Source organism: Gavia stellata, chromosome 3, assembly GCF_030936135.1.
Source record: "Gavia stellata isolate bGavSte3 chromosome 3, bGavSte3.hap2, whole genome shotgun sequence".
NCBI lineage: Eukaryota > Metazoa > Chordata > Aves > Gaviiformes > Gaviidae > Gavia > Gavia stellata.
In genome coordinates, this window is record NC_082596.1 from 82,010,874 (window position 1) to 82,035,184 (window position 24,311).

Sequence of the window (24,311 nt, forward strand, 5' to 3'; positions counted from 1 at the left end):
GGTTCTCCAGAAATTAACCGTTAATGTTGTGGGGAGAGTTGGGGGGAGAAATGAGATAGAGTGCTCTCTCACTATCTTGTTAGCTGGTGCAAAAAGCAGTGAATGAAAAATCGAGTCTTAGCCCTGCCAAGGACTTCCTCCTGGGAAGCTTTACCTGTTGTGTCAGTCACACGAAGTAAGTCCTGCAAAATCCAGGAAGCGCTGGTGTTATTACAGTTCCCTTATTGACTAATGACTTGCAAAATAGTGAAGTAATCAGTTATCAGCAGGTGAGCAGACCTGACTTCAGCAGTGTAGGCAAAGGAGGAGTTGCTAAGGTCAGGAACGTACCTGAAGCAACCGTAGCCCTTCTTAAGTCTAGAAGAGATGAAAATTGGCTATCGAAGCAGTATGTATCAGCCAGGCTATAGTCACATGCTCTACTTGCAAAGCCCTTTCTGCTCTGTGATGCAGGTATGAACTCGAATTCTTCACCTTTTCAGCACCCTGGAAGACATTGGAAGAATATATGAGTTACAGTATTGGGGGTGGCAGGGAAGGAGTTACTGAGACTAGAGAGATTAAAGTCTCAGTGTTACTGAGCCTCAAACTGCAGTATGAATTGAAAAGGGTGGGGTGGATTTTTGTTGGTTTTTTTTCTTGACTATGTTTGTTTTTTGAGAAAGGGCATAAGAATGTCTTGTGTATAAAAGGATCAATAAATATGTAATGGTCAGTGACACTCAGAAATTGGGAAATGTACAAAGCTATTTTGGCATGAGCATCTGCTCAAAAGGTTGATTGGGGAAAGAAATTAAGAACTGCACTAAATGTGTTTCTGCTTGCCTCTGTGTTTAGGGTAAAATTGTAGCCCAGGGTAAGCTCCTGCTCCAGGATACGTTCTTGGTTACAGACCAGGACACGGGACTTCTGCCACGCTGCAAGGAGAGACGGGTCTTCCTGTTTGAGCAGATTGTCATTTTCAGTGAGCTGCTAGATAAAAAGAAAGGTTTCTCCATGCCCGGATTCTTGTTTAAAAACAGTATCAAGGTAACTGTTGTGTGTGAGTCTTTGCGTCCCCTGCACAAACTCTGCTAAGGTAACAGTTTCTGATTCAGTGTGGAGTCACTAGTGACATCTAGATGTGCAATCATAAAGCACAGTGATGTGTCAGTCATTTCCTGAAATTACTTACTACCAAATTTGTGCACGCTCTGATGATAAATGGAAATCTTTGGGTCCCAGCACTCTCATGCTTCCCACGTGAAGCATACCAAAACCGGTGTTCTTATACAAAGCTGGACAAGCATTTACAAAGAGTTTAGTCTTCAGCTCTGTGCTGTGTGTACACCACATTGCAAAGGCATTGCAAATAAAGGTAATAACTCTACGTATCGCTTCTTTCGAGTTTCAGCTGAAATCAGTCCAAATGTGTAGGTAACATCTGTAACTCGTGCCACCTTCTTAGACATTTCAGCCCTTCTACAAGCAAATCCCTCAAACAGAAAGTGTTTGCTCCCACTTCAAGCCTTCTCTGAAACAAAACCTGTTGATATTAGTGCCCACCAGCCCTCCTGGTGAAGAGTTTTGCGTGGACTCTACTTCCCTTAATACACCTCAGTGCTCTGCCTGCCAGCTGAGCATCCTATTCAGCACTGGCTGGACAGCGCGTTCCAGGGCATTGCTGTCTCTGCAGCTGAAGCCTTCGGTGTGGCCCAGAGGTAGAGCTGCACAGTGGGCTGAGCATTTTAAATAACACAAAGGGAGAGTGAGGGCCAATGGACAACATTGGGCTGTACTGAACAGTTGGATATAGTTCAGGCACAGTGAGTCAAGTGAGCTGTACACTAATCCTTAGTTTACTGTAATCGTTCATTTCATGGTATTATTTTACTGAAGGAAAGGATGGTCATCATTTGAAGATCTGACTCTGAGCTCTTAAGAGATTTTAGAGGCATGTTTCTCATAAAATACATGAAGTAAATTCTCTTTTTTTTTTTTTCATGAAGGTGAGTTGCCTTTCCCTGGAGGAAAATGTGGACAGCGATCCATGTAAATTTGCACTAACATCAAGAACGGGCGATGTCACGGAGACCTTTATTTTGCATTCTGCCAGTCCAGGAGTCCGCCAGTTATGGATCCACGAAATTAACCAAATTTTGGAAAACCAGCGCAACTTTTTAAATGGTAAATGATTTCCTCTCACTGAAAGTTCACAATTGAATGACTTCTCTCTCATTGGTTGTTTCTTGTCTTTGAAATGTTTGCAAGTTTCCTTTTTCCTGAGCTAATCAGAACTGTTGGGGGATATGTGCCGCATTTCCACTTCAGAACAGATGCTAGCGTTTATTATAAGAGTGGTAGTCTGAACTTACATGGTGTTCTCTTGGTGAAATGTTCTAAATGTTTTGTAGGAGTGAATCGAGACTGGCACCATCCATTGAGGTGGAGAGCATGTGTACCCCTTTTAAGCAAATGCAAGCCTTTAAAGGCTAAACCCAAGTGGAATTTTAAGCATCTATTCAGAATACGTTTTGCTTGTGTTATTTTGGTGGCCATTGTTGTCACATCTTACTGTGGCAACAACATTCAGATTCTGCAGGAGAAAAGTAGAAGACGGTAGTGTCTGCTGTGACACTAGAAGGTTCTTGCTGCATTTTTTTATTCATTGGCTGTTGCCCCAATCTAGAATTTTTTTAAAGAGTTGTAATGGATGGATTACATTACAACCATGGATGGATTACATTACAACCATTAATGGTGGATGAACAACGAGCTGAGAATTTGGAGTCACACCTGTTTTTTCCCAGCTTGGCTGCTGACTGACAATGTGATCCTAGAGGAAAACATTTCTCCTTGGTTTCAGATTTTCATCTTTAATAGAGGTACCTATAACAGGTCATGAAGGTGTGATACAGAAAAGTGACTTGAGGTCTATGGTATGTCCCGCATTGCTAAGGGAATTTGTCTTATTTGAACAGCACTCCCCTTTTGCCAGTAAACATGTCTCTTTTAAACTGTTCCTGTTCCCTTTCCTGCCTTCCTTTCCCTGATCGCCTCCCCTCCCACCCCCATTGCAGCCTTGACGTCCCCAATCGAGTACCAGAGGAACCACAGCAGTGGTGGAGGCGGCAGCGGGAGCAGCAGCGGTAACAGCACCGGCCCCAGCAGCTGTAGTGGCATCCCCAGCTCCAGCCGTAGCCGGCCATCCCGGATCCCCCAGCCTGTCAGACACCATTCCCCAGTCCTGGTCTCCTCTGCAGCCTCGGCCCAAGCAGAGGCAGACAAGATGTCAGGTATGTCCATTCACAATCTCTCCCTGCCACACTACAACACCTCCTTAGAAACTGGCCTGAGCCAGCCAGACAGGCACCCTCCCAATGCAGAACCGGATGGTCCTCAGAGAGAAGCTGAGCACATTCCCAAGATGAAAGTTATTGAAAGTCCCAGGAAGACAGCGGGAAGCATTTCTGGCTCAGCTGATGGAGCCCAGAAAGACTCACGTGGAAGCTCAGAGGACAGTCGCTCAAGAAACAGCATAGGATCACTGACGCTCGGGAAGCCAAGGCCAGGAGCCATCTCACCAATGAACTCTCCTCTCTCCACGACTTTCCCTTCTCCTTTTGGCAAAGAAACCTTTCCACCCAGCAGCCCCCTGCAGAAGGGCTCCTTTTGGAGCTCCATCCCAGCATCCCCTGCCAGCCGCCCTGGCTCCTTCACTTTCCCTGGGGACAATGACTCCCTCCAGCGGCAGGTCCACCGCCACTCTTCACACAGCAAGGACACAGACCGCATGAGCACATGCTCCTCGACCAGCGAGCAGTCAGTTCACTCCACCCAGAGTAATGGGGTAAGAGCGGAGCACCTCTGTCCTGCGAGCTCTTCTAAAACCTTCCCATGCTCCCTTTCTGTGCGTTACCATCACTCTCCGTACTAACTCTGGCTCTCCGGTGCTGTACTGCTCTGAAATAATCAACTGTTCGAATATCTTCTGCACATTAAAAAAACAAAATTATCTACTTCTCTGTGTATGTATACATACAAACATGGATATGTATACAGACACAAAAGCAACTGCTAACATTAGACGCAATTTCTGCCTCTGCTGAAAACAGATCACTAGGCTGATACTTACTAACTTGCTCTCCTTGCTTTTTCATCTCTAATTTGAAGGCACATAATTAACATGCTGAAGCGTGGCAGCCAGAGCACCTTGGGGTATGCATTGTGGCCGGCACTTAAATCTGACTTGGAGATTTTGGCAGATTGCCTTGGGGCTTTTTTTCCCTTTCATGCACAAATCCGCCACCATTGTCCTGTTGAGTTTTAACTTCGTGGAGACATCTACAGTACGTTCCCTGGGCTGCTTGATTTTTATTTTTTATTAATTTATTTCCCCCCCTCTCTCCTTTCAGCCTTAGTTGATGTACAACATGCTCTTTTTAAGTCCTGTGTCTGGTCAAGGAAGCTTCCTGCAATCCACTCAAAATAGGCCAACAAAACCTAGATAAAATAATCCTCCTTCTACTACAACCAAAACAAATAGCGGCTCCACTTGTCTTTTCTGCTTTGTAAGAAGAACTGGTTTAGGGCATCTGGAGATTCAACCTTTTGGTATGCACTTGGTGTGTTTGTGCGGAAAGCTGGGGTATCAACAGGATCCACATTCTCTGTAATAACGTCCACCAGGAAATGCAACACAGCAATCGCAGGGGCATGTGCAAATATAAAGCAAAAATTTCAAGGCACTTGCCGTAGATGTGGTAGGCAGGCTATGGTGCCTTTCTCTTTAAACTCACAATTGAATTTTCTCTCACTAAGTGTTGTGTTCATGAATGTTTGTTTTTCCACTCTCTCACAAATCGTATGCAATACCAGTTTTGCAAATCACCTAACTTGCCAGACCTTTTTTAAATGCATGCATTTCTTTATAGAACTGTTTAACACACAGAGCTTTCCTGGTTTCTTAAATCTTACACTTACTTTTATAATAGCTTCAGAAGAAAAAATTATGCTTTGCATGTATTGTATTTTTATCCCGATCTTCTTTCAGCTTTTCATTTGGTTTAGCTCTGTCTTGTGTTTATCTTCAGTCTAGCAAAATGTGATGATAATATAATATCTGGAATAATTGGAGTATTTCGCAATTACTGCACAACATGTGAATCAAGATGGTGGTACTTTTTAAATGCAGAGAAGACTTGCATATTATTAATTGATGTCATTCCATTAAAAAAAGAGAGAGGGAGAGACAGGCTAGCGCTGAGTTTTCAAAATATTTAAATTTTGATACTATCTCAGCAAAGACACCGTTGCTTGTTTTTATCTTACTGTAAAACGTAGTATCTGAATGCATGCCTTCTGCTTCACAACTGTATTTATTTTAGTTTGGTAATTGAGATGGGTCGTAATTCTTTATTTATAATCTCATTTCTAGACCATACTTTAGCAGGATTTCACACCACATTCAACAGGCTAGAGAAAATGGCTTGTGAAGGTTTATTTTGATTTAACCATTTGTGTGTGTGTATTTACATGCATGGATGGTTAAGGTTGATTACTTACGGAAAAGTTACTTCTAAGAAGAAGAATAAGGAATTGATTTTGCTAGTATTTCAGGAATATGGGAGGAATTGTTTATATTTTGATTGTAAATCCTCCTCTAATCCCATAATTGAGGTCAGTGATGACCAGCAGAACTTGCAGTAGAAAAACATTAACTGTGCAAGAATAATTACTTCCTTGCAAGGCAAAAGAAAAGGCCATCTTTCTGTAGTGAGAATAAATTCTGATATAAACACCTTCACAAGAATGTTTGTCACTTAGTAGTTACCAGACACTTGTTTATTTAACAGATTTATCTGTCCTTGTTGAAAATAACAAATATTCAGAGTTTAATAAGATCCTTCAAGACTTAAATATTAAAAAGAAATGTTATGTTACAGGAAGGTCAGTCCTGCAGTTACACAAATTCTGCTGCATGCTAAGAAACAGTGTGTTCAAGAATAGTGTTTGGAGTTTAGGTTGGTTTTGCTACTTCAGCCTTCCCTTCCTCTCCTTCTGTAAGTCTAACAGAAGGAGTTAAAAAAAGTAACTTTCTCTGAATAGAGTTGTTTTTCATCTAGATAAAAGAATCTAGCAAGTTGTAGTCTGAAATAGTAACTGAAAATGAGACTGGTTTTTTGGTTCTACTGTTGCCAGTTTGCCTGAATCATGGAAGAGGCTTGCTAATAAAAAAGACCACGCAGGCAGTCCTCTAAGCCAGACAAAATGAGTTTCCCACTGGAAATACAGAGATTAAACATAAATATCCTTTAGTTAGAGGTACAATCCAGGATGAGATCTTTCTCTGTGGTAGCGTTTGCTTCATCATCCTAATAGGAGAAAAAAAGACAGAACGGACTTGACTCACCCAGTTGAATAAAATAGTTCAGCTAGAATAAAATGTACGGACTTGCTGGAAACCCAAGCATCAATGTGCTGCACATGCTGTGAATTAAGTAATCTGAGACTATTCCGTTCCAAATGTCTTAGTTTCTCAGTAGACTAGCCAGCCAAAACACCCATCGGGAATCACAGTCACCAAGAGATGGAGTGACTTATTCAAGGCCATTAGCAGATTGGAAGAGAACATAGTTTTCCTGACTCCCAGTGTACCATACTGTCCACTGACCCCTACTGTATCTCCTCAACACTGAGAGGAGAAATATTTGACAGTTTTGAGAAAAAATGGTGACACTGTTTTAATCCTGTGTGCCAAGCTTTCCACTCATTGCTAGCACATCCGTGGTGCTAACGTGTGGTTATGCTATATAAGCCATAGTAGTCTCCAGCTACAGCCGGGTACTGATTTCCTTCTGTAACTCAGCTACTACTAAGCAATAGTGAGCCCTCACTGATAGTGAACTGAAACAGTTTGAAGTAAGAACAGAGATAAAAGGTAGGCACACACACATACCCGCCTCATGCCATATCATTAACAGGCCATCCACTTTGGTTTTAATTTGTTTCAAGAAGGAAGTAACTTATTTCAGGGAATAGGTTGCATGGTCTGATAATAGATTTCACACTTCCATTTATTAAACTTCTTACGGAAAATGCATGCAAATGGACAAAATGAGTCTTACTTTTAAAAAACCAGTAATTTACAGTGGATTCATGTCCAGGAGAAGGCTTTTTGTTTTCAAAAGTAGCATGACTTTTAATGTACACCTGATCAGCCATAATTAGCTTTCTGCAAATGCTGGTGAGGAAATGAACAATGTTTATGAACACTAGTTGAAAGTGTATGATAAACAGTTAATAACACTCAGCTATCATAGTCATTAATCAGTTAGAAGTGAGATTTCCAACTTTATTCTGATAGTTCAGTGGGCCTATTTTGCCCAAGAAAGGAATAATCTTTTATTTCAGTAATTTACCTCATCCTGTGCGTTTAAAGGAACAAACCTGCTCATACAGGCTCAACCAGGGACAAGCCTTGAGGTTTTGAGAGACACTGGCAAAAGCCTATTTTGTTCTTTTGTACTTTGTCATGTTTTATGTGCAGAAGGCTGGTGTCTGAGATCTGACAAATAGTGCTAGGAAAGACTATATATATTTTTCGTTGTTGGAATTTCCGGTCTTTATGAGGTAAAGTCTTGACCTGTTTTGATTTTGAAACTGTACCTGTAAGACCATGAAAAACTGTGCTACATGCTGTACTGTAGTTTTGTTGCCTGATAAAAGATCCAACATTCAGTGTCTGAGCTTGAAAGGAAGACCAGTTGAGATCTATGTATAAGCTGACTCTTAGTTAAAGAAAGCAATCTTGAGTAAAAGTAATGGGAATAAATTTCTGCAGCAGGTGTACATGAAGGTATTCAAAGATCAAACTAAATTGCACAAGATAAATAGGCGCAGGCAGCTCTAAAAGAGAAATCGTAACTCTCTTCTTTGACTACAGCTTATGTGGATCGTTCAGGTAATGGTTGTAATGTAGCAGGCCAAGAACAGCCTGTGTTCTTCATGAACTTTAAACTTGATTCTTTTTTCTCCCCCTCTTTGTGCTTCCAATTGACACTTGCAGAGTGAAAGTAGCAGCAGTAGCAATATCTCCACCATGCTGGTGACACACGATTACACGGCAGTGAAGGAGGATGAGATAAATGTCTACCAAGGAGAGGTCGTGCAGATTCTAGCCAGCAACCAACAGAACATGTTTTTGGTGTTCAGAGCCGCCACTGATCAGTGCCCCGCAGCCGAGGGCTGGATTCCCGGCTATGTCTTGGGGCATACCAGTGCAGTCATCATTGACAACCCTGATGGAACCATCAAGTGAGTGTCTGGGTGTGTGTAGAAGGGAAGGAGGAGGAAAAATTTCCGATTTGGACAAGGCTTTGAACTTTTTAAACCAAAAGTTGATGTGATCTTTGAGAAATAAATGACCATCAAGCAGAATGAGTACTTGAGAGGTCCCGTAGCAAACTTCAAAATAGAAGGGCCCAGAAGCACGTATGCCTTATTAAAAAGCTGTAGTAGTGCAGTCTTCTGGGAAAAGGTGCTGAAATAATATGTGATTTAAGAGCAACAATAATTACTGGTTTATTTAATAGAATGAGTTCTCAGGCTAGGCACCTTTGTTAAGGAAAACAGACATCAATGTTTGTTTCAAATGAAATGAGATTCCAGAATTCCTAGATCTCCTCTTTGAGCCACAAACCTATTGAAAATGTCTGGTTGTGCTACGAAGATCTCTCTCTAGTCTGCAATGGGAGAAATTATATCAAAGTTCTTAGCAGTAAAGCTTTATATAAAGCTTCTATAGACTGTATTTGATACAGATTTCATACTGATCATTGCTCAGTTTGATTGACAGTTTGTATTTTCATATAGAAAGTTTACCATTCCAGCAATGATTTAAAGAAATACTGAACTACAGACTAATCTTACTAGCTTGCTTACAGTTTTAACTAAAGGTAGCATCCCTTATGGAATACTTGATCTATTTCATTTCAGTATACTTTAATACAATGGAATAACATTTTGACATACTTTTCCAACGCCATTTGAAACTAGACAGTATAACACATAACCTGGAGTTGAAAAAAATTAATCAAAGTTTAACGTTCTGTATTCAGGAAGTCAACGTCTTGGCACACAGCACTCCGTTTAAGGAAGAAATCTGAGAAAAAAGATAAAGACGGCAAAAGGGAAGGCAAGCTAGAAAATGGTTACCGCAAATCCCGAGAAGGACTTGCCAACAAGGTTTCTGTAAAGGTAAATGGTCCAAAGATGTAGTTTCCAAAAGGAGCTGTGTTGAGATTTCTTTAAAAGTAACTTCTGTCAGCATTTCACATGAATGAATTGGAGGAAACAGTGGTTTTAACAGACAGTGTTTGCAAAATCTGAAAATGGAAAGATATAATCTTTGAGCCTCCAAGCGTGATATAGCATAAGGATACTGCAGAAAGAGCAGAGTGGTGCAGAAATTCTGGCGTTCAGATGTTTCTTGGATCTTTGTGGGTACAGCTAACGTCGAACCATCCCTGTACTTTGTTTTCTAACATTCTTTAATTTCTTATAATGTTATAAGGACATTAATTCTTTAATTTCTCCTTTCCAGCTTCTCAACCCCAATTACATTTATGATGGTAAGTTGCTTTAATTTTTAGAAGTCATAGTAAATATAATTTGATTAGAACATTATTTACTTTGTTTAAATTTGCTTGACATGGATTATGTCAGGAACTGAGTGTTTTCTATCAAAATATACATAGGTTCTTTTTGGATAAGGGAGACAGTTGATGAAATGTGTTGTATTTATTTTTTTAAGATGCGAGGAACACGTTTTTGTTCACAAGTCCAAAACAACATGAACCACAAGGACCATATGACATGCCCAGAAAGATTTTCACTCCACTGCATTTGCATGGAGACTGTATGGAAGTTGGGCCTTGCTGAATTTGCAAAATAACAAGGCCAGGAATTCGAGACCACCTGCTTCATTTTTAACCTTGCACCCTAGGAAACATTCAGGGCCTGTCCAGTGCAGAGGCTGATCAGCACAAAGATAGTGGCCCTCTGGGGTCAGAGCCAAACTGGGTTTTTATCTTAATAAACAGAACCAAACTTTCTGAGTTTCGCCTGTATGCAAAAAGGGAAATCACTACAGTGCCTCAGAGGATGGGTGATGTGTTTTTTGTTCCCTGTTGCAAACCTAGCTGGATATAAAGACAGCCTGTCTGAGCACATCCTTAAATACTTTTCTGTAGGGTTTCCTCAGCTTGCCATAAACAGGCTATTTGGTTCACCATGGTAGGCTTCAGGGTTAACTGTGGCATAGTAGTAGTGTTGTGTCCAAGTTCACACAGAGAAAAATTCACTAGCTCTACAGGGCCCCGGCAAGTGGCCTAACCATGGATGTGCTCCAAGGGTAGAGGGATAGATGCACCTTGGAAATTTAAAGTACCATACTACTTTGTCTAATAGAAAAGAGGGAGTGCAAGGAATAGAAAAGCAAACTGATTAACTTCAACTGACCTAATGCCATTAATTTTCTTTTTCCAGTTCCCCCAGAGTTTATAATACCATTGAGTGAGGTAACATGTGAGACAGGAGAGACCATCGTGCTTAGGTGTAAAGTCTGTGGTCGCCCCAAGGCTTCAGTTACTTGGAAAGGTCCTGATCATAACACACTGAGCAATGACGGTCATCATAGCATTTCGTACAGGTACAGTAATTTGTGTAATGTTCAACAGGAACTGCTGAAACAGTTATATTTTCTATTTACACCCTTGGTGCAGGATAGCTTTTGGCTTTGAGGCATAAAGATAGGGTTGCCCTCAGACAGAAATATTTCACAACTGGGATTTTCTGGAAATGTTGTGTAACTTCTGTGTATGGCTGGGGTACCCAAATGTCATATTCAGTTGATTTTTAAAAACAAAAGAAAATTCAGTGGGTACTTCTGATTAGCTATTGCAGAAACTATTGTGTTTCTGTCATGCTGACCTAGTGCTTGAACCAAACAGTATGTTGTGACATGCCAGTGCTGTGACATGCCATCTGCCAAATCCCTTATTTCCATTAGTAGCATACCATCATTTTTGAGGCAAGTGACTGCTTTCAGATCACACTACAGTATTTGAAAAGAAAAGCCTCTGATTCCTACTGACACGGCAATGTCGCTCTCTGTTGAAGCACAGAAGTTAAAATTTTTGTCTATTTTTAGCTTTGCTGTGATAGAACTTAACAGACTAACAGGGAACTCAAACACCTGATTAATAAGAGAAATTGCTGTATTTTGGAATGCAAAACTGCATGTTAGAAAAGGTTTGGGTTTTTTTCTGAAAATGCATTCTTTTATATACAGAAAATGTTGTTCAATGACCAACTTCAGTGTGAAGAAATGTCTTATTTATCAATTATGCTCTCAATTCAGAATGAGGGGGGTTTTTTCTGAAAACTTTCCTCATTATTAGATAGGAGATTATGTCGTCATCTTAGAGGTTATGCAGTATAGCCCAACTTACCTGCAAACTTGGTGGCATGTTATGCTGTTCTTTTTTGTCTCCTGCTGCTGCTTTTTCCTTTTCACTCAGTATAATTTTTTTTATGGGAGACAGAGGCATTGTGGCAGCTCTGCTACTGCATCCAGGACCATTGTGAGAGACGAGTAGGAGTTAGATTGACTAGTTCTAATTTGCTGTGATCCACTACTGTTACAGAATTATATTGAGTAAATCATGTTGGTTGTGGCTGACCGATTGTTAGAAATAATAATCATGAAATGTTCTTTGAGCTGGGGGAGGGGGGGTCATCTTCCTATGTTCCTAAAATTTACATTCTTTTTTTTTTTTCTGAAATTAAGTCATGTGGTGAAGACCATGACAAATAGGTTTTGGTTCAGTCAGTCAAATGGCTTGCAGTAACTGGGATGAACCCAAAGGAAAGCAATAAGAATGATAGAAAATCTTGAAAATATGCCCTATTGCAAAAGAATAACACAATGTTAGGGTTGTGTTGAGCCTAGAGTTGAAAAGTGTAGGGAGGACTTGCCAAGTATTCACATTTGTAAGAGACTTCTACAAATAGAATTATCTGCTGTTCCTGTCCATGGCAGATGGTCAAAAAAGTACTAGACATGAATTGCACAGATGAGCTGTTAAGCAGACATTTGAAGACAAACCATCAAACAAAAAGGGTGGTTGAGCAGTGAGGAAGATTAAGGAAGAGTCTGCAGAATCTTTCTCCTGTGGTCTTACATAGCTTGTTGCTGTCTCTGCCCTGGGGCAGAGGAAAAACTTAAGTCTTTTTTAGTTTCCTCCCATCCTCATTGTCCCAGATTCTGAGGTCTCCAAAGTTGTGGTGAGGTGCGCCTTTTGTATTGAAGGTGGAGCCCACTCTTACAAGGGATGACTGCTCTGAAAGTACAACTGTTAGATCAACTTCTATATGCTGGGAGTCAGGGATGGAAACTAACCTTTCAGAAAAGACAACAATGGATGGTTGTCTGGATATGGCTTCTCATAATTTGAAGGAAGTAGAGGAAGCAGGAAGAAACAGGGGAAGCATTTGATTTTTCAAACACAATGAAGCCTAGGACATGCTGAGACAGAGTGTCAATGCGGATGTTTTTTAAGCGTCTGTAGGACATTCCAAGATACTTGATGGACACAAAGTGCTCAAATTCTGGTAGACGCTTCTGAAATGGCAGAGGCAGGGTTAGTAATGCTTGTCCAGAGATAGATAGGGGCTGGAGAATAAGACATATTAACAGTATCAATCTAACTTTGATTTCCCTAACTTAAGGTCTGTAAAATGAATATAAAGTTAACGGATGCCATTGTGTTTCCCAGTGACTTAGGAGAGGCTTCACTGAAAATCATTGGCGTCACTGCAGAAGACGATGGTATCTATACATGTATAGCTGCAAACGATATGGGTTCCGTTTCATCTTCCGCCAGTCTACGAGTTTTAGGTAGGCCTGTCTCTTTGCTTTTTTTATCTAATTACATTCAAAGTGTCTGGTACCCATAGTACAGGAAAAAGAAAACCCTGGCTCTTGGGCATCCCTCTATTAAAGGAGTATTACAACAAACCTTTTCACCTGAGAGATATTATCTGTTTCAGCAGGAGTAGATGCACTTTTAGGATGTACCTAATTAGAGGTTCATACAAACAAGATGCCTACACAGTACTGTCAACATTCATTTACCTCATCTGTCAATAATAGTTCAAACATACTGTGATAAAATCGCGTTTTATCATCTGCATTCTTACTTTGGTCTCAATCAAAGCTACTATGCCAACATGTATCATTTCTAAAGTGTACAGATAAGAAAAGAGTAGCGTTGCTCTGTATTTTAATATGCTTCTTTGCTTGAATTGTAAAGCCACAGTGTTCAGGACAACATATAACTATTTCTTGTCTTTGCACCATGAATCTACATTTAACTTACACTATTTCAGTACCTGCAGTGAGGCAATCTGAATGTTTGTGAGAGAATGAAAAGGAAACCTGCGAAGATGAAAAATGCCTGTGTTTTGGAGGCAGACAATCAAAGGAAAAAAATGTTTTTTACTTGATATGTTTGATGGCATAGTGATAAGTTTCAGTGTGTGTTTTTGCATTCAGTTATTCTTCTCTTAAGTGTTCTGGATCCTCCATTTCTAGAAATACGGAAAACACAGTGAGACAGCAGGATAGCAGGCTTTCTTACATGCAGTTTGTAACAATTGATGCTACCTGGGTCCTTTAATCTATTGAGAGGCCCATATATTTATCCACTGGTGAGAATTAATTAATAGATTTTTAGGTGGAATGGCTGTGTCTCAAATTGACTCATATAAAAGAAAATGAGATATGAAGTGCTGCATTCTGTCTTTGTACATCTGTCCCAGCTGATATGGGGACTTGTACAGTTGTCCCAAACCTCTCCAAAATATGTTCTTTCTTCTCTTTTGTTTGTTTTTTTTTTTTTCAAAAAACTTTGCCATTTTCCTGGAATGTTAAAACCAGACTGTGAAAGATATGTCCCTTCCAAAACCTCATCTGAAATTTTTGGGGGTTTATAATCAGTGCTGCCACTTCGAGCTCAGCTCGTAGGCAGCCACAGTAAGTGCCTTACTGCCAACATATTGAGGTGGTGATTATTCCCAGCACTTCCTGCTAACTGACCCAAGACCGCCAGTAGTTAAGCCCTAGGATGGGTGTGGTGCAATATATAAGAGGCAGAAAACAAAATTTTGGTCTTTACACTAATGTTTCCTGAAAAATACAGCTTTTTTTTCAGGTAACTGCTACACTGTCTGGTCACTTCTTTTTTTTTCCCAGTGGCAGGTGTATTGTTGATAATGAGGCATAATGTAAGATACTGCTTAGCTGACGGCTTATGGCTTGGATGCATGCACTCTTCGCTGAGTAAAAAAACTGGCTGGATGGCAGGGCCCAGAGAGTCGTGGTGAATGGAGTTGCATCCAGTTGGCGGCTGGACACAAGCGGTGTTCCCCAGGGCTCAGTTTTAGGGCCAGTTCTGTTTAATATCTTTATCAATGATCTGGATGAGGGGATTGAGTGCACCCTCAGCAAGTTTGCAGACAACACCAAGTTGGGCGGGAGTGTTGATCTGCTTGAGGGTAGGAAGGCTCTGCAGAGGGATCTGGACAGGCTGGATCGATGGGCCGAGGCCAATTGGATGAGGTTCAACAAAGCCAAGTGCAGAGTCCTGCAGAAGGGCGACAAAGCTAGTGAGGGGTCTGGAGCACAAGTTTTCTGAGGAGTGGCTGAGGGAACTGGGCTTGTTTAGTCTGGAGAAGAGGAGGCTGAGAGGAGAACTTATCACTCTCTATGGCTACCTGAAAGGGGGTTGCAGAGAGGTGGGTGTTGGTCTCTTCTCCCAAGTGACAAGTGATAGGACAAGAGGAAATGGCCTCAAGTTGCACCAGGGGAGGTTTAGGTTGGATATTAGGAAAAACTTCTTCACTGAAAGGGTTGTAAAGCATTGGAACAGGCTGCCCAGGGAGGTGGTTGAGTCACCATCCTCAGGTTTTTAAAAGACATGTGGATGAGGTGCTTACGGACATGGTTTAGTGGTGGACTTAGCAGTGTTAGGTTAATGGTTGAAGTTGATGACCTTGTGGCTTGATGGGCATGGTGCTGTGTGGTGTGGGTGGGTTGTTTTGGTGTGGGTTGTGGTGTGTTTTGTGGTTTATGGGTGGTTTTGGGGTTTTTTTGTGGGGGTGTGTGTTGTTTTTTTTTTTTTTTTTGTGGTTGGACTTGATGATCTTACAGGTCTTTTCCAACCTTAGTGATTCTGTGATTCTGTGAAAGGTCTTTTCCAACCTAAATGATTCTATGATTCTATACCTATTCTTTTTGCTGTTTTCTTCAACTTGCCAAGGTTACTTATTCCTGTACAGACAGTTCCCACTGCACCTGAAGTAGTTCCACTATAGAATTTGTTCTGCTGCATTGGCCGAGCTGCTTTGGTGTGTAATCCAGTTTGTCTTTCTGTGCCACCCTGTGTCATATGGGGATTATCAGGAAGGGCTGATTGCACTGATAGTGTATCAGCCAAGGAAACTTTCTAGTCAGGGGAGTAAAAAGCCCTTGATGGACAAGAGTCGGTGAGAAACTGTGTGCTTTAAGGAACTGATGTAATGAGTGTCCTTCCTACACCAGTACAGAAGCCCAGAATTGTGATTTGGCCAGAATCAGTGTCACAAAAGATGAGTTTGTAGACTACATTACCATCTTTCAGCCACAGTCCTTGGTCTTACTGACCTTGTCCAAAAGTAAGCGTTCACTTTTCAATCAAAACTAAACCAGAATTTGATATGTCTTGGTTACTCTGCAACTAGACTTCAAAAGACAGGCAGTTGTCTTTCCCTAGCCCTTCCACTCAGCTCTAGCAATACTTTTACAAAGTTCTGGCTCCATTTTTTCCTCAGCCATCCTACCCATCGTTTCCCCAGTCCATAAGAGCAAAATGAAAACTCTTAAGGCTATAGCACAAAGTAAGGTTTCAACATCAGTCTATGAAGTCTTTCTCAGTCCTTTGGACTTGAAGGACTTTGCTGTTTGATTATAGTCAATTCTTGTGCATGATCTCCTGCAGAATACTCTTTGTCTTCTGTTGCTGTAGTAGTCTTTATAAACCATCAATAAAGTAGTTGATTACAGAAATTACTTTCTTTCTGAGCTGCAAGAGGATGGACAATATGAGGCCATGAGTTGCTTTTTAATATGCACATGCTCAGCTTCAAGCAAAAGGTGACAGGGGCCAGTCTGACTGAGGCAAATTCCTCCTGAAATCTATTCCCAAACTGAAGATGAAGTCCAAGTATTTCTCCTTTTGCAAACATCTGAAATGGCCCATGGGTTATAATGACAACAATTTAGTTCTGAGGAGGATCTGGTGATATTAAATGTTGGCCATACTATCCTTTGTTTTTCTTTTTTTTTTTTTCTTTTGGTAGGTCCTGGAAGTGATGGGATCATGGTAATCTGGAAAGACAACTTTGATTCCCTCTACAGTGAAGTGGCTGAGCTTGGCAGGTGTGTTCTGTATGCTGATCTCCAAAGTTGTCTTATGTCAAAATATGAACTTCTCATTCAAAAAATGGAATTCCCTTTGAAAAATACTTACCATATGAGCCTAAAAGGCCAGAATTACATTGGATTAAATAGAAATGAGGAAGTGAAAAATCTTACCAGCACTAGATGGCACTGCATAAACAGAACATATTTAGGCTGAAGTGGTATCATAGCTTAAGGGATGTGTGTTTTTCAAATACTTTGGAAGGCTACATAGTCTTTTTTTTTTTTTTTAAGCATGCCTTACAGTGACTGGCATTGCTTCTGTAGTAAAGCTCTCCTAAACCTTTTTATTTAGGGGGTATGAAAATTACAGACAGAAAAGTATGAAAATGAGCAAAATTCAAATTAAGTCACATAAAATATTCATTTTCCAACTTAATGATGACCTTGGAAAGCTGGATGCTACTCTGACTTGAATTCTCTGCAAATGTGGTAAAACAGATCTCTTATCAGGTGCTAATTATTTTTAGAGACACATTTTGTAGAAGATTGCATGTACTTAAAACTCTTGTTTATGTCCAGAAACTGCTCTGTAAGGGTAGCTTATTAGAGATCTAAAATTAGATGTCTCTCAGGATATCTTTCAAGGTAAAAGTATGCATCTCTGTTAATTCTTTCCTTTCAATATTGTATTCCAGGGGCAGATTTTCTGTCGTTAAGAAGTGTGACCAGAAGGGAACCAAGCGAGCAGTAGCCACTAAGTTTGTGAATAAGAAGTTGATGAAGCGAGACCAGGTTACCCATGAACTTGGAGTCATGCAGAATCTCCAGCATCCCCAGCTCATTGGCCTTCTCGATACCTTTGAGACCTCCACCAACTACATACTAGTGTTAGAAATGTGTGTGAACCATAATGTTATCTGTAAAATACAACCTGTGCAGCTGACTTTCTGGGGCTTTTATAGTGTTTTATGCGTAAGGAACTTTAAGGTTTCACAGAATTTTGAAGACACCTAAGTAAAAGATGGCAGGTGTCTAATGCTGTTATTAAAACATTGAGTTTAATAATATACTCAGAAGGAAATAAGTTGATATATTAAACTGGTATGTAGGTGATTATCGTAGTCTGAAGGTCCAGAAATTATTTTATATAAAGCAATTAGACAAGTGAATTAGGAATGTTGTGGTCTGGTAGCTTCATAACAAATCTCCCCTTCATACACTAAGTCCTCTGTCTTCTAGGTGCTGCAGGCTATGGTTATTCCTGTAGTCTGTGGCAGGACATACCTGGACTTTCAAGTCTGGGTAAAATTAAAGGATTTCTTCCTTTCCTTCTCTGCCTTCACCCTCTGCTTCCACTTCAGAATTGTAGGTGCAGGTCAGCTGTAAGTGACAGAACATTTTCACAGATGATCAAGCCAAAAATCAGAAACAGTGATTACTTGATGCAGGTGTAGTTTTTAAGGGACACTTGCCTTAAGCATTTTTTAATATAACTTTCAAAACTTATGTTTTTCTTTCAGTTTTGTATCTGAATTAAAACAAAATATAACCCTTGTAATTCCAATAGGGCTGACCAGGGTCGCCTTCTAGACTATGTCGTGCGATGGGGAAACCTCACAGAAGGGAAGATCAGACTCTACCTGGGAGAGATTCTGGAAGCTGTGCAGTATCTTCACAACTGCAGAATAGCACATTTGGACCTAAAGGTGAGGAGTGAATGGGATTCCTGGCAGTGTGTGCCATTGCAGGCATAAACCCCTCCCTCTTCTAGTAAACTGGCAGATCGGAGCATAGAACTGTGAATTGCTTTGAGACTGTATGAAGAAGGGTATGTGGCAGGGCTCCATCCCCAAATGCTTTAGATCACTCCTAGCCAGCAACGCAGAAACTTTGAATTCCCTGTGCTTTCTCCTTAAAGCTTGCTGGCCATGTGTGTTCCTTTTCACTGGAAATAATTGCTGATAGGAACAGTTTTGTTTGATTGTTTTTATGTATTTATTTTCTGAGGAACTTGCAGCAGAAATCCATTTCTTTCTCAAGAAGCGTAGAGTTTGTTGTGAAAGAGACTGCTTTTCCTCTGTTCTGCAAATCTGTTCCTCATCATTACACTTTGAGGATTGTGGTATCTGTGTGAATGCTACCTGCTGGTCCTCTGTTCTACCCTGTGAATTTTACTTGAGCCACAAGGATTTGATGCATTCTGGTAGGAAAAGCTGTATAAGAAGGTCTTAAGGTGAATATTAATGAAAAAACTTACTCTTTATACTCTTATTTTCCACCTGTATTTGAATAATAAGGAATTTTAGCATTGAAAAGTCATCTTTGTAGGCTGGGTCTCTTTAGCCTAAAGGGGTCATGGTGAGGAAAAAGCAAAAAGAGCTGGCATCTTCCCTCCACATACTTCTGTTTTCCAAGCAGAACCAGTCTGGTCTGCATACCGTGGACACCCAACATTTAAAGTTTTCTAGTGCTATATGGAGTTCACCAGTACTTTTTCCAGTCTTAGTTGTAGGTAAGTCACTCTTATTTTGCTAAGATCACAGCCACAGCAGCAGTAGCTTCAGAAATAAAACCATAAAAATAATTCCACTTTCACCTCACCAATCATGGGGCAGTTCTCTTGAAGCCGTGCGCATCCAACAGGATCTGCTGCTGCCATAGTCTCATAACAGTGCTTGACTTCCATCTGTACAGCTGCATTATATTGAAGAATCACCAAGTAAAGCTGAATTCTGTTGAAAGCGTCATGAAAATTCTGACAAGGTCTTCCAATCTTTAAATGCAAGGGGTTTGCTGTCTCTGTCATAAAGCAAATAAAGCAGTTGGCTTTATTCACCCTGTATTTGTAATTGCTGTTCTTTAAGCTTAAGTTCCCAAACATGGGTTCCTGTGAAACTTTGCAGAGCTGTTATTGTGAACATCTGCAGTATTATCTGGCAGAGCTGTATTTCCTGCAAAAATTATAGTACCAGCAGCTGAAACACATTCATTGCACACTCTAGTTGGCAAGAGACTGCGTGCCAGTTGGTCTGGGGGAAGCCTTGGTAGGACTGCCTAGGAGCTTTGCAGAGCTGGCCTTCAGCAGTAATCCTCATAGCTTGTAGCTGTTTGTTATGTTCTTGAACTGACAGCACTGGCTGTGAAACAGTAATGTTGGAGTGTTAAATGTATGTTAGACTGACTTGAAAAAAGACATTTTAACTTTTGCTTTTATGTTTTCTAGCCTGAAAATATTTTGGTGGACCAGAGTTCCACTAAGCCAACAATAAAACTGGCTGACTTTGGAGATGCAGTCCAGCTCAATACCACGTATTATATCCACCAGTTACTTGGAAACCCAGAGTTTGCAGCTCCTGAAATTATTCTTGGAAATCCTGTTTCCCTCACTTCAGATATTTGGAGCATTGGAGTGCTCACATATGTCCTTCTTAGTGGCGTCTCTCCTTTCCTGGATGAAAGTGTAGAGGAAACTTGCCTGAATATTTGCCGCTTAGACTTTAGTTTCCCAGATGACTACTTCAAAGGAGTTAGCCAGAAGGCCAAAGATTTTGTATGCTTCCTACTTCAGGATGACGCAGCTAAGCGTCCCTCAGCTGCGCTGGCCCTCCAGGAGCAATGGCTGCAGCTGGGGAATAGCAAAAGTGCTGACAGCATTGACATATCCAGATTGACTTCGTTCATCGAGCGGCGAAAACACCAGAATGATGTTCGACCCATCCGTAGCATTAAAAACTTCTTACAGAGCAGGCTCTTGCCAAGAGTTTGACCTTGCTTGAAGTTCTCTTCTCATTCTCTTTCACCTGCCAATCAGACTGGAGATGGACTCCTCCTGCCAATCAATCAGACTGGAGACAGACTCCTCCTGCCAATCAGTCAGACTGGAGACGGACTCCTCCTGCCAATCAGCTGTTGACTTGAATTTTGAGGAAAGCAAACCCCGAGCCAACCAGCTGCTAGCGAATGTTCGTGTGCAAATGCATTCCAGGGGGACCCGCGCGGGGTGGCGCGGGGGACTGGTGATGCAGACTTCACTGGGGTGGAGGACAATAGCACTGTACTCTGCAAAAAGCAGTCACGAGCGATACAGTAACAGTATTTTATTCAGGTTTCTGCAAAAAAAAAAAAATAGTTTTTTTAATAAACAAGAGTTGAATTTTGCAAGTGAACTTAACTACCGTTTTCAAGATTTATTCATGGAAGAAATGCCTATGTTCAAAGCACTGGTGTTAAACAAAAAAGAAATCATGCCTGGAGAAGACTCACCAAAACGGCTGCCCGTTGATACAGCCTCCATTTATAACACCTGGTTTTCACTTGGTCCTAGAGCTTTCCAGTTGCCTCGCCTGTATGTATCTCACGTAGCAGTGCACTGAGATCAGACTCTGCTTTTAAGTGCATCCAACCTCAAAGTTTTTGCATACAAATAGAATGAATCGTTTTGCTCTGATAAAATGTAGGCCTTACTTGTATATAGACTGTTACCTGCCTTCGGTCTGTAATTCCCCTCGCCCCCCCCCCCCCCCCCTTATCCTTTTTTTCCCCTCCTTCCTAAATGGTGGTATACCACTGTGCGGGTCTTCAGTTTGGGTCAGTACTCACTGTCCCCTTAGAAAAGGACTTTGGGTTGGTGCCCAGCTTGCCGACCCGATTGTCAAGCAGTATACAGCAGGATGAAATACTGTAAATGCACTCATTTGGGATTTTGTTTTCTTTCATATCATGTGCAATGTTGTGGCTTTAACATTTTATGCAACTATTTATGAGGACCTCTGTTGTAACTGTAATAAATATATAGAAAAAGCACATACTTAGTACGGCGAGCTTTATGGTTTTGTTTGTGTGTTTGGGGTTTCTGGGTGGGCAGGGGCGGGTGTGTTGTACCACACTGTCATTATTAGTTTAAGATGAGGGTTAGCATAGAATTTAGTCAAGACTAGTCAGTTTTAAGGATTGTTTTAAAAAAAAAAAAAAAAAGAGAGAGTCATATCCCAAATCTCAAACTGGTTAAGTAGTAGAGGGACACTTTTTAAAATTTATTATTATATTCAAAATGCCAAAGTCTGACTTTCCCAAAATCGGTCTCAACACTTACTACTTTTTAGAATTTTCAAATCTGTGTTTACTTCTTTCTGTGAAATGAACAAATGAATTTTGTGCTCTTTGGTGAAGAATACATTCAGAAAGTAGTGGTCAGATGAGGAGACTCTGACATGTAATGTAATTGTCTTAGTAACTGTTTTTAAGGTCAAAGTAATATTAACGTGAGCTATTTAAAAAGGCAGAGATGGTTTTCTGTGCATCACTGAGTTCATATGGGTGTGTTGTCATCTATGTTTGTGTGAACTGCCATGTTTAAAGAAACCAAGCCAACATCCCACAGTAGTTAGATATATGGGTCTTAAGCCATAACCTAGCTTGGGTTAGTTTTGAGCTTTGTGGCTTCCACTGTATTCTATTTATTCCTTTTTTGGTTTTTTTCGGGTTTTTTTGTAAAGTTGTACAGAAACTTTTTAAAAGAAAACAACTGACGTCGAAACTGGATGTGTATTCATACCAACCTCATATCATTATGTTTGTGTATTATTTTCCTTTATTGTTTTAGTTAAATTTTTGCTTTATTTTGCATGTATATTTCTTTGTACAGTGACGTTACATGTTTACACAGTATGACGCGATGTAAATATTTTATTTTGCCATCAGTTATTTTGAAAAAAATTAAACATATTTGACATATTTGTCTGATCTCTTGCTTTAAGAAGTTTGAAAGTTTAGGTTTGGTTATATTTTAATTGGGCTCTGTATTTAAAAAGAAAAAAGTACATTATTTTATTGCCATAAAATTCATTTTAAATTGCAATGATGTATCTTTCTTTCATGCCTTACAAAATAATATTTGCCTTTGCTCTAAGTGTTGAGTGCTTGTAGTGTCATGATTGCTTTTATATAAAACATGCGTAACTCTCTAACTGTGGAAATTTGTTATAGTCTTTATTAGCTAGTAACTTTTGACCAGCAGAGTTTCCTGCCAGATGTTCCCAGTTAAAGACCGAAGGATCGTGTTTCAGTTTAATATTAAACTGGGGAACAGATTTCCCACATCTTTTAGGCATTCCAGATTCATTATGAAGAAAAGTTACTTTCAACCGTAAAGACTTGGGTTTCGCATCCTATAAGGGATGAAGCAGAAAAGTTTTTCATTGTGTACATTTATCTCTCTCCCTTTTCTGCTATCATTAATCCATTTGCAATTCAAAATGAAGTGAAAGGTCAGGGAACAATACAGACTGTTTATGCTTGTCGCTGCGTTGTATACATGATTTTTTCCCACTCTTTTTTCCTGCTATTACCTGTCAAGTGATGAAACAGTCCCATTATTCCTCACAATTTACTACTGAGAGAGGCATTTCACATTGAGAGAGACAGAAAATATTCAGGAAGGATGTACTGCCAAGGATGAGCCACTGGAAGCTTTTTCCATGACAGGGAAATAGATGGCAACATGCTTTGTGGAAGAGTTTGTATCCTTGAGTTCTCTCAAATACTTTTTCTTGACTGAAGATACACTAAAGTGGGGAGAAGTTACCCAAATGCTATACAGAGAAATCATGCACTTGCAGGTGTTTTAAGTAGCAGAGGTATGTTCTTCCACTCATATGTAAACAAGAGTGCACTGTTCCTGGCCCTCTCTGTGGGACCTGTTACTTGGGAAAGCTAATATCTCTTGACAGAGTGGAGCTTTGCACTAGAACCTGCTGTTCAGTGCAAGAGCTTCCAGCTGAAGAAAGCTTGAATGATGGACTCCTCAACTTGGATATCTCTTCAAATGCTTTGAAGAGATAATGTATGTGTAAGGTCCTTTTGTTTTGCTGAATTGTGTTGTTGGGGCTGCAAATGACGCCTGGACTTTATTGGGCACAGTTCTTGTTGACTGTCCTGCACACAGCAAACCAGCACCACAGGCTGACAGAGAGTGGAAACCAAAAGCATGGGTGAGAGCAGCTGGTATGAGGTTTCTGATGTGGGAACGTTGTAGAGCATAGGGAATGGCAGTCAATATCGTAGCTGAAAGGGGGGAAAAATAGCCAGGGAGGTTCAAGAGAAGAATGTGTCTAAATGTTTCTTTCTGATAACATACCCCAATCACTTCTTACTGATAGTTTAGGAAGAAGAGAAGAGGTTGCCAGACTTGAAAGTCAGTGCATGTGTCTGTACTTTTCAAGCGGGGTTTGGGAGTGCAGGAGTTCTCCATTGCACATTTGATGAACACATCTTAACTTGAAAACCATTGTGCAAGTGCTAAGTAGAAGGCCTGGCTAGATAAGATTTCCATGGTCAGGGAAGTGACCTACTTTGTCTTCCTAATAGGCAGAGGCCTAACACATACCTGCCTGTGCTCATGAAGAGTAGAATGGGAGAGCCTGGTTTTCTTTTGTGTGAGTATAGAGGTTACGTAACTATAAGTCATCCTAATTCTCAGATGGAACTATTAATGTGTTGATGAATAGAAGAAAAAAATTTTTATTTTTTTTTTTTTTCCAAATCCAAAAGCATGTCCAGGCCAGGGCGCAACAGAGATCCTCTGGAATGACACAGCAAAAGCATCTGGCTTCCAGAAAAGATTTCAGTACCTGTGCAAACCTGATTGGTAGTAGAAGATGCCTGAAAATATAATGGGATGGGTTTTGCATGTAAAGTACTGCATGATATTGTCAGGAAACATGAAAACCACACTGCTGAGGGAGTCAGTGTAGGACTCCCACCAAAAAAGAGGGGCTAGTGAGTGAGAAATGAATGTAACCAAGGGGAA

At 40.5% G+C, this 24,311-nt stretch overlaps 1 protein-coding gene across 1 annotated transcript in view; it reads left to right on the plus strand.

Moving 5' to 3' along the window:
• The window catches only part of TRIO (trio Rho guanine nucleotide exchange factor), a 255,702-nt gene extending 233,465 nt beyond the window's left edge, over positions 1-22,237 (plus strand). The window contains exons 46-57 of the mRNA XM_059836123.1: positions 838-1,029; positions 1,989-2,166; positions 3,060-3,829; positions 8,048-8,295; positions 9,099-9,237; positions 9,584-9,611; positions 10,528-10,690; positions 12,819-12,940; positions 16,441-16,519; positions 17,200-17,400; positions 18,072-18,210; positions 19,728-22,237. Coding sequence (XP_059692106.1) covers positions 838-1,029; positions 1,989-2,166; positions 3,060-3,829; positions 8,048-8,295; positions 9,099-9,237; positions 9,584-9,611; positions 10,528-10,690; positions 12,819-12,940; positions 16,441-16,519; positions 17,200-17,400; positions 18,072-18,210; positions 19,728-20,270 — 2,802 coding nt within the window. The 3' untranslated portion in view covers positions 20,271-22,237. The remainder of the gene's footprint in view (positions 1-837; positions 1,030-1,988; positions 2,167-3,059; positions 3,830-8,047; positions 8,296-9,098; positions 9,238-9,583; positions 9,612-10,527; positions 10,691-12,818; positions 12,941-16,440; positions 16,520-17,199; positions 17,401-18,071; positions 18,211-19,727) is intronic.
• The last annotated feature ends 2,074 nt before the right edge of the window (positions 22,238-24,311 follow it).